This window comes from Daphnia pulicaria, chromosome 6, assembly GCF_021234035.1.
Source record: "Daphnia pulicaria isolate SC F1-1A chromosome 6, SC_F0-13Bv2, whole genome shotgun sequence".
In the NCBI taxonomy this organism is placed as follows: Eukaryota; Metazoa; Arthropoda; class Branchiopoda; order Diplostraca; family Daphniidae; genus Daphnia; species Daphnia pulicaria.
This window is the reverse complement of record NC_060918.1, coordinates 6,623,508-6,633,220: the sequence shown is the minus strand read 5'-3', so window position 1 is coordinate 6,633,220 and position 9,713 is coordinate 6,623,508. Positions and strand designations below refer to the sequence as shown.

The window sequence follows — 9,713 nt, the reverse complement described above, 5'->3', positions numbered from 1 at the left end:
TTACAAGGTAATAAGACTTCAGATTTTATAACGTGATTCTCCAACATTGAAATGTGGGTTGTTAACGAAAAGGAACTTGCTATACAACATACTTTTCGCAACTCACTTTCTAACGTCATTTTCAGACAAGCGCAAATTTTACTTTTTTTTTTCAAATCGAAGCAAAAAACATGGCCCGCGGATAGTTAATGATTGATATCTCTAACGCTTGTCCAGTGTCGAACCCAAGATTATAGATGCATTAAGCTGACTACGGGAAATGAGGCGGAGAAAGCGACGGTAGAGATTCGTTTACCCTTAAAACTACCAGTAGGCTTTAGGTCGGAGGCGCACTGAGACGCTTTAAACAGAAAGTGAAGTCAAAGAGGCAAAAAGGTGCATCACTGCTGGTGGATGCTGAAATAAGACTCTATTGCGTTTTCGTTATTATTACAATTGCCTCAAGATGAAACAGTGAGACCTACGGCACTCTTGACTTCCCGCCACGTTTCTTGGGCAATGTCGGCAGCTCTAGCGCCACCCTGATCAAGTATGCTGATCAAGTAGTTGGGGTCTTTCAATAGCTCCATGTACCGATGGCGGATTGGTCGAAGAAATTCATTAACTGCCTCGGCGACAACCAGTTTGTACTGGGCAGTGTCAATGTGTTGGTTCTCGTGACAGATACGATCTGCATCTAGGCCAGTGCAAAGCGAGTGAAGAATGATCAAATTGGACACAGCTGGCCGGATGGCTGGATCGTATGTGACAGCTGATGTGAAATCAGTCATGGCTTTCTTGCACTTTTCGACGACGACGTCAGGATCGTCAGTGAGCTCTATCCTGCTCTTTGCGTCAGGGTCAGATTTTGACATCTTTTTATCCGGATTCCGCAAGCTTTTCAATCTGCTGGCCGATTCGTCTATTGCAATTTCAGAAAGTTGGAATATCATCGCGTTATCTCATTGCCACTGGTTTTGAAATGTTGTTACCATATACTACAGCACTAGGTCTTGGAAATATGGGGCCATATTTGTTGTTGAATACTCTTGCCAGATGTTGAGCCAGCTGTATATGCTGCAACTGATCTTCACCCACAGGAACATGGGTGGCTCTGCATAAAAAGGAACAAAAAGTCAAATACAATGTTAACAGAAATTTCTCCTGTCATCATTTTTAAGGAAGATTAAGTGAAATAGAGACAAGTTACTTGTATAGCAAAATATCGGCAGATTGAAGAACAGGATAAATATAAAGGCCTAAAGGGATGTCTGTCATTTTTGCTGATTTCTCTTTAAATTGAGGTAAATGTCCCAATCGTGGCAGGGTTGTTAGACAGCTTAGAACCCAAGAGAGTTCAGCATGTTGAGGGACCTAATAAAGAGAGGACTAATAAGTCACAAAAGAAAACAACATTTCACTAATTAACAGCCTTTAAAATGCCAAGCTGCAAAACACCTTTGATTGCTGAAAGAGAATGCATTTCTCATGATCGATCCCACAGGCAAGAAGTGATGCAGCCATTTTCAGGATGTTCTCTTTCAGTGCTTTTGGGTCCTAAAAACATATAGGGTTACGTGTGGGTTAAACTCACTACAGCGAGAGCTTCCTTATAATAACCTGGGGAAGAGTAATTGAATGAAGATCTACAATGCTGAAGAGTGAGTTTTCGTTTTGAGTTTGAACCCATTGTCGAACTGCTCCAAAATAATTGCCCAAATGTAAAACTCCTGTGGGCTGAATCCCAGAAAATATCCGTCTGGGTGCTTTCTTACTATTTGTTCCTTCTTGAGAATTCTATAGACCGTGAATAACACGAAATGAGTGTTTGCTTCATGAAAAACGTGCACTCGAGGGTGCTAGCAACGTTAGTAGGGTCTATGTGATTACATTATTACCGCTACAAGCGAGGGGGCTGTTAGAAAGAAACTTTCTATCCAGAAAAGATGATCCACTTTTACTTTCTGCTGCTGGTCGAAGAAGACAATGAAGCGTTCTCGACATGCACAGACGGGACAGGCACAGACCTGACATTTTCTATACAACAATAATACGAGATGGCTAAGGCGGATGGCGTTGATCATTTGTTCTCGATTCTCCGTTCAAAATACTATTCCATCACACATTGTTATGTTGTTTTTTTTTAAGTTTTAAGTATATTTTCGTGTATGAAAAATTATCAAATTATTTATGAGAAATACAATTCGGAATTAAAACTTAAATTAAATTATTTTGTAATATATCATGGCGTTCCCGCACAGAATGTTCCACGACTTTAGAACACTTTGACACTTGTTTACAGACACATCAGATCGTTTAGATCACAGCCAACGTATGTCTGGCTTCATTTTTAAAGAGATTCATTGCTTTTAGTTCGAGTTTTTACACATTTTATTTGTGGTGGTGCTATGACTAACGTTTGCAGAGTGCACGGCAGTACTTCGGAATGTGTTTCATCGCAGTTTGCCAAGCTCAAGATTGCCGTCGCCTTGGTGGTGATACGAGACAAGCCGGCTGGTCAAAATGTCAAGGATTTCGTCAACAACTTGATTTCATTTCACCAAGACAAGGTAGGTTCATTCTGTAATGAGCTCATTTTGAAAGCACTGTATTGTTTGTTTTTCATTTGCATCTTTGAATGGCAAAATAAGCAATTATATATATTTTTACTAAAGGACCAACGTTGGAAAGCCGAATACCACCGACTCAAACAAGAAGTCCTTCAATTAAGACAACAACAACTTTTATTCGCGATTAACAGCAGGTTGAATTCACAATCGAGTGGTAAGACCCGAGTAATAATCAAGTTTGACAAAGTTTGCTTTCATTATCAATATGGCAGTTGGATGAATTTCTTTTTAAAATCTCGTTTGGTTTGGTTTTCAATTTTGCATATGTGAAATGGGAACAGCAGACGACGTTAGTAGGCGAGACAATCGTCATTCTCGGTCGTTACTTACACCACCAGACTCGCAATCAGATAGCCAGCCCGAGACGACCGTGGCACTATTGCCAGCCATTTTAGAGACGACTAGCAGCAGCAGCAGCAGCAGCCCTGGAGATGTCGAAGACGTCGATCGCATGGAATTTCTACGGGCTTATTTTTATTTGGAGCATCAGCTGCGCTCGAGTCGGCCACCACCGTCAACACCGGCAGCCATCAGCAGCAGCAGCAACATCAATGGCAACGAGATCTTGGAGAAAGATGTGATTCGACAGAGCGTGCTGTCTGTATTGCAACACGTCGAACTCTGCGCACCCAAAGAACAATGCGATTTCTCCAAATGTCTGGACAGTTTGCGTGTCTGCGTTCGTCTACTCGACGCCCACGACAAGTGGAGTCAACCCGTCCGCGCCAAGTTCATCGAACTGTCCTCGTCGTGGCTGCAGCGCGTCAATCACGGCGACAGCGTGCTCCGACATTACGCCCTGCTCGAGATCCTGGCCGATTCGGACGGGATGGCCGTGCAGCTGGCTGGGAGCCTCGTCAAGTCGATAGCCGAGTCGCAGCAGCGGATGAACGAGTGGGAGTGGGACGGAACGGAGCTGCTCATCCCTCGACCTGTGCTGGCCCACTTCTCCAGCGCTTCCTATTACTTCCTCTTGTTGGAGAAAACCATTCCCCGAATGGCTCCGTCCGATAAAAGTCGCTTCGTGACCAGTTTATCCCACGTTGAACAGCGGGTTCACCTCAACTTTCCCCTCTTTGCCGCTTCCATGATGCGCCTGACCCATCAGCTGGCAACCAGCTGAATCGAGAAAAGAAGAAAGAACGAAAAGAGCCCCAAAAATAAATCAAAAAAAGAAAAAGGAAAGGAGGAAAAAGAAGAATTGAAGGAGAACGTTGAACGTGACCGCCTGCCCTTATTCATCCCTGCGTGCGCCGCAATCAATTCCCGATTGTTTTTGATTTCTTTCTCTCTCTCTCTCTCTCTCTCTCTAGTAACTGCTTCTTGTTTCACCAGTTGATTGGCAATCTGTCTTTTTGTGTGTGTCTGTGTCTGTGATGGGTTTATTGCATCTGTACATTTCTTTTTCTCTCACGTACTTTGTTTTGTTTTGTTTTTTTTGTTTCGTTTCTTTCATCATCAAAAGGAGGCCCTTGAGCTTCACCGGAACACTGTGGCGTGGGGAGGGATTGCTGGGCGAAGGAGGAGGACACAATTTTTTAGAAGAGATCAAAATGGGAACTTTTTTTTGGTTTTTAAAGAGAGGCGGGAAATGATGCAAGGAATTTTAATAAAAATGTACATAACAAGTTCAAGAAAAAAGAAGAAGAAAATAACAAACAAACAAACAAAACAAAGAAGCTTTCTCTTTTTTTTATCCATCATATAATTATTATTATATTTTGTTTTTTGGTTAATTTTCTTCCACGTCTCGTTCGTTCTTCTTCACGACTGGAAACGAAAAAAGTGTCGGAACCCGAACGAAACCATCTGTCTTCGGGACGAGTTTCTTGTTGTTGTTGTTTTCGACTCTCTGCCTTTTCGTATTGGAAATTCTTTGTTTTTTAAAGATAATAATTGACTTTATGGGGGGAAAAAATGTTTTTGTATCCGATGGCTTATTTGGTTGTCGTCACGAACAGCTTCTCTCGAAAAAAAAAAATTTTTTTGACTAGTTTTAGTTGTCTAGGTCGTAGCTCTGAACGATAGACGCTTTGCGCAATTCGATCATTGGCATGACACCGTTTTCCTGCATGTGAGAAAAGACAAAAAAGAAGAAAGAGAATTATAATAACAACAACACGTTCAACAAGAAAAGGGAAAGTGCGGGAGTTTTTTATTTCGTGACGGTCGTTGAACTTGTGAAATGTTTAGCGAAATAAAAAAACGAACCGGTTCATTTTGGGTATTATTTTCTTTTTGCTCCCGTTTCCCCCGCACTAACCGAATAAATGAGAGTAAATAATAATAACAATTCATACACGAACCCCGTGAAGAGGTGGAACGTCGTGGTTGGTCGGAACGTAAGTGTGACTGGGTGGCGTGCACCGGAGACAACTGCGCCTCAATGTTGGCCGCTGTCGGGATCCTTGGCAGCGCAGGGCGAAGCGAAGCTCCTCGCCCATCTCGGAGCAGAGCGATTGCTGCTCGACGTCGTGACGGCGGATGGATGGATGGGGGAAGGTGAGGTAAAGTAAACCACAAAGTGTTGGAAATTCCAGGAATAGAAAAAATAAAATAAGAAAAAGTGGGCGGACAGGTAGCGGAGGAAACGTTTTTGATTGCGGGGAAAGGTAACGAAAATAAATGCATCAAATAAATTTGAAACATTTTTTGAGAAAGTCAAGAAGAAGAAGAAAAGAATAACGAACGATGTGAAAGCGAATCGACCGCAGTTGGGCCGGGACTCGTCCACGATTCACTTAGTGGGAATTCGGGCCATGGATGGCAACGTCGATTCGAGTTTTTCATCGTTGATTATTACAGTTATCGCTCGTTTATTACGTACCTTCTCTTGCTGGGCATTTCGTTTCGAGTTCCAGCAAAACTCCAAAATGGCCACGACGATGGCCATCGCCAGACCGCACAGCAGGACAACAAACACGCCGCCTATTGTCATTTTGGCGGATGCCGAAATTTCATTCCCCCGCCGACGGACGAACGGAACAAGGTGGGCAGCAGAGAAGCGGACGAAAAACGGGCAGTCGGTCAAGAGACAATTCAAGTCACGTAAACATGAAGAAAGAAAGAGAGAGAGAGAGAGTAGCCAGACACACACACAATGGATCGTTAATAAGGCTCTGTATGGCTTGGTGATGCTGCAAAAGAAGCTTGTTGCGTTAGTGTAATACTATTGGGGCAACAATAGAATTCATAAAGGGAAAAAAATAAAACATGTTTGCAAAAGACGTGGGGGATCGGCGAGGAAGAAGGAGAATGCTGATGGAACACGGTGAGAGAGAAGAGAAAGGATTCTTATTTCTTTTTTCATTAATAATAAAATAAAATAAAAGATATAGCAAAGAAGAAGACTGACCGATATTTTCAACGCCCAAGGCACTGGCTTTCGACTCTTTATTCTTATCGTCTCGGTTGCAAACGTCACCCGTATCTTTCCACCACTGTCGTGTAGGGAGAAAAAAAAAACAGTTAGAAAAAGTTGACAATTTATTACCGAGGCGTGTGTAGTCATTTGCGGAAGAGTTTGCGGTGCAAACGAGTTTGTGTTGGCTTATATTCTCATTTGTTAAAAGAAATGGGCCATTTTTTTGTGTGTTAGTGTTTCAAGGAGATTGAATAGTTTAATTGAGATAGTCCGGGTAACCGCAAACGCGTACGACATTGTCGATTGTCTAATGGAATTAGCGTTCAGTTACCTTATTATACAACAAGTGGATGGAACCTTTCTCTTGCAGCTCCAAAATGGCCAAAGATATTCTATCCCGCCACGGGGAACCTGGGAATTGTTAAGAAAACACGATAAAGAAACGCATCCAACATAAAACGCCAAGCTTCTCGCATTAAAAAATTTAAAAACTACAACGGATCAAATTCCGTAATCAGAGATGAACAAATTGCTTGTAATAATAATTTAAAAAAATTAAAATTACCTTTTGGCGTCCCGATGCCGTAGCCTTTCGAGTCGAGAAGACCGCCGATTTGGGTCAAATTGCAATTGCGTTGGACGACATAGTCGAGCGTGGTCGACTCCATCAGAAAGGCAAAGTTGCCTTCCATCACGCGCTTGGTGCCTTCCTCGTAAGTCGAGACGAAGACGGACGGTTTTTTGCTCTCCATGTAGCGCCACATTTTCTGGTACGTCTCGATACGAGAATCCTTTTTTTATTATTATTTCCACGTCACGGTCGTCAACGTAACGCGGGAGGGAGAAAGAAAAAGAAAAAAAAACATCTTAGCTTCTTAATTACCAGAGTGGAGATTCAAGATATTCAGACTTCAAGGTCCGCTGCCCATCATTAGTTTAAGGCCATCGGGGTGAATAAATGTCGGGGAAGAAAGGGGAAAACTACAGAATAAGATTTTTTCTTCTTCTTCCAGCGCTCACTCTCGTTTTTAAGAAAATTGAAATGACTCGGCAAAAGAAGCCGAGAAACTTCAATGGGAAAAACTGGGTTATGCCTTAAAAGGTCGTCGTTCATCCTCTTATCCCCAAAGTTTTACAGCCTTTGATGTAACAAAATGAACACAAAAAATATAATAATAATAATAATAAATGAAAGAGTTAGAAGAAGAAGCTTGCATACAAGACAAGCTTGAGTGCTCGTTTCAACCGAGACCGGTTCTGCTGTCCTTGAAGATCAGGTGGTAAATTTAACAGAAGAAGAAGAAAGGAGAAAAAAAAACCCCAGAAAACAACAATTTGGTGGGCTATTAAAAAAACCAAATTTAAGCTAGGTTTTTCCCCCTATAGTGTCGTTATCCATTTTAATGAAGCTGCCATGTGTAGAGAGAGAAACAAACCCAGTCGTAAAAAAAAAATAAGAAATACCAAGAAGAGAAAGTGAAAAAGAACGAGAGAGAGAGAGAGCGGGAAGAATGAAGAAGAAAAAGGGGATGGCCGCGTATCAAATTAATTAAAATATTTGTCTTTTTATGATAGTAGATATTGCGTAGTATACTCGAAAGAAAGTCATGGTGGATCCAGCCTCGAGAGTGCCGTACGAGATATCGCTCTGGTCGGCCAAGTCCTCGACCGAATCGATGGGCGCAATCATTCGCTCGACGGTGAGGAAGGCCGCCAGATTGGCCGTGTACGACGAGATGATTATGAGCGTGAAGAACCACCAAATGCCGCCGACAATCCGCGTCGACGCCGCCTGTTGCCGCAGCCCGTCACGCAATGGGACAATACCGACGGCGAAGATATCAAAGCAACACACACACACATCAATATTAGCGTCATTATTATTATTGCATAGCACTTTTTTCGTCATTTGCAGACAAAAATAAATAATTAGACACGAGTGAATGACTTTTGCCGTGACCGTACGTGTCCGTTTGTATGTTGTGGGTGTTTTTTTTAAACGGGTGGATGATGGATTGAGAGGGATGGATATAGAGTTTTCTTTGTTCGTCATCTTTTGCCATTTTTTCTAGATACCGTCGAGTGATATTCGTACGAGAAATCAGTCGAAAAATTGCGCAAATCGTTTCAAAGCTGCCACCGAGAAAGACGTTAAACACGCTCCGCGTTTCCATCACAAACCAAAACACGCACATCAAGAAAATAGAGGAGACTATAGAGACGACGAGAGTCAAAGTTCCATAGAGATATTTTAGCGTATATAGAAAAAAAAAATGAAAAAGTCAAAAATAACATTTTCAAAAAAATATTTTAAAAGAAAAAAAAAACAAGAGGCTGAATGAATATTTAAAATCCCACGGTTCCTGATCAAATTATTATTTTTTTTATTTTTTGCTTCATGCAATCGTCCCGATGTTATCCGGGACCGAAATAGAAAACACACAGTCCCATCACGTGAGCAATAACAACCAGAGAAGGAAAGAAAAACACAAGACACGGGCCCAAACAAACGGGAGGAAACGAGGAACGGGATGATGGGAGAAATGAATTGGAAAGTTCGGGAATAAAAGAAAAACAAACGGGGGAAAACGAACGAGAATAAAATAACGAAGAGACGAAGAATAAATAATAATAAAAAAAGAAAAATGCGAACTTCTCACAGCGATCACCAACAAGGGCCACTATCAATTACAAGCCAATGAAATTTTGGAAAAAAAAAATATATATTATGCAATAGATATGTTGTGTAAATAATGACAGCGATGTATAGTATAAAGGTTGGCATAAAAGGAACGAGGAAAAAGCGGGTAAGCCATTACACATCGTACACTGTAATGTCGATTCTATGTTCGAGGAGAAAAAACAACTGCCAAATGATGATTGGATCGATACAACTAATTGGTTTGTGTAAATATAGTATACTGAAGCCTCTATTTATGCACAATCACTGTCAATCATCGTCAATCGATGAAGACGTCGTGATTTTAGGGGGGTGAATGATAAAAAAGCAAAAATACATTAGCACAGACTCGCCTCGGCAGGTGGTGGTGAACTTGTGTAATTATTAAGGTCTTTTTTTTTCCAAATGAAAATGGCTTTTTTGGTCTTTCTTGGTGACAGATGGAACGACTTGGGCCAGCTTGGTATCAACCGCTGGCCGCTACTCATACAGAAGTCTATTGGCTCAAGACAACAGAAGCAGAACGCGACAAGGTTTGTTTGGGAGCGATATATCGGGGGGAATTGAGGGCTAACAGAAATCATAAGGCTGCAGTAAAAATAATATTTAAAAATAAATTTGCGTTCATTGAGCTCTGATATTGGGTAATATAACGTATAAACTGCAGCTCGAGAAAATCAAAAGGGAAAATTACAGTTTCAATTTTTTTAAAATTTTTTGTTCAAAAAAGCAAAAAGGAACAAAGAAAACTATGGAAACCAATCACGTTGCTTTGGCCTTTGAAAACTCTCTTCTTTTTTGATTGAATTGATTTTTGGACGAGAAAAAAAGGGGGAAATTCGTAAGATGCGGTAAGCCGCATTAGAATGCTAATGCGCTCGTCTACAAGTATTTAGCGGTATTTCGAACTATTTGCAACAATACGGTTCCGAGATTGCATTTTAAAAAAAGGAGGGGGGAAAGAAGTTGAGGATTTTCAGATTCTAATTACATCCTCCTGATTAGAAATCGACGTCGACTTATAATTCGACCGCCGTGTAATTGCATCAAACCTTCCGCC

At 41.4% G+C, this 9,713-nt stretch overlaps 3 protein-coding genes across 8 annotated transcripts in view; 1 reads left to right on the top strand and 2 right to left on the bottom strand.

Moving 5' to 3' along the window:
- Window positions 1-392: 392 nt before the first annotated feature.
- Window positions 393-2,078, bottom strand: LOC124343553 (tryptophan--tRNA ligase, mitochondrial-like). Of its 2 annotated transcripts, none has more exons than XM_046796903.1 (6): window positions 1,878-2,078; window positions 1,600-1,776; window positions 1,438-1,536; window positions 1,190-1,353; window positions 972-1,093; window positions 393-901 (listed from the first exon to the last, which is right to left on the bottom strand). In XM_046796903.1, exons 1-6 carry the CDS (start codon window positions 2,061-2,063, stop codon window positions 441-443), a joined length of 1,209 nt encoding a protein of 402 aa, XP_046652859.1. In that variant the 5' UTR covers window positions 2,064-2,078; the 3' UTR covers window positions 393-440. The 2 variants fall into 2 exon arrangements, with proteins under 2 accessions (XP_046652859.1, XP_046652860.1); XM_046796904.1 differs by having other exon boundaries at window positions 1,870-2,062.
- A 122-nt stretch (window positions 2,079-2,200) lies between these two features.
- LOC124343554 lies at window positions 2,201-4,022 on the top strand. 2 transcript variants are annotated; one of them, XM_046796906.1, is made up of 3 exons: window positions 2,201-2,549; window positions 2,655-2,763; window positions 2,894-4,022. In XM_046796906.1, exons 1-3 carry the CDS (start codon window positions 2,388-2,390, stop codon window positions 3,730-3,732), a joined length of 1,110 nt encoding a protein of 369 aa, XP_046652862.1. In that variant the 5' UTR covers window positions 2,201-2,387; the 3' UTR covers window positions 3,733-4,022. The 2 variants fall into 2 exon arrangements, with proteins under 2 accessions (XP_046652862.1, XP_046652861.1); XM_046796905.1 differs by having other exon boundaries at window positions 2,204-2,549; window positions 2,891-4,022.
- LOC124343540 (glutamate receptor ionotropic, kainate 2-like) overlaps window positions 3,890-9,713 on the bottom strand; it is a 33,091-nt gene continuing 27,267 nt past the window's right edge. For 3 of the 4 annotated variants that reach the window (XM_046796884.1, XM_046796881.1, XM_046796883.1), the window contains 7 exons: window positions 7,568-7,765; window positions 6,539-6,764; window positions 6,305-6,384; window positions 5,965-6,049; window positions 5,437-5,537; window positions 4,910-5,071; window positions 3,890-4,677 (listed from right to left, as the gene is read on the bottom strand). In XM_046796884.1, coding sequence (XP_046652840.1) covers window positions 4,606-4,677; window positions 4,910-5,071; window positions 5,437-5,537; window positions 5,965-6,049; window positions 6,305-6,384; window positions 6,539-6,764; window positions 7,568-7,765 — 924 coding nt within the window. In that variant the 3' untranslated portion in view covers window positions 3,890-4,605. The remainder of the gene's footprint in view (window positions 4,678-4,909; window positions 5,072-5,436; window positions 5,538-5,964; window positions 6,050-6,304; window positions 6,385-6,538; window positions 6,765-7,567; window positions 7,766-9,713) is intronic. The other variant, XM_046796882.1, reaches the window with a different exon arrangement.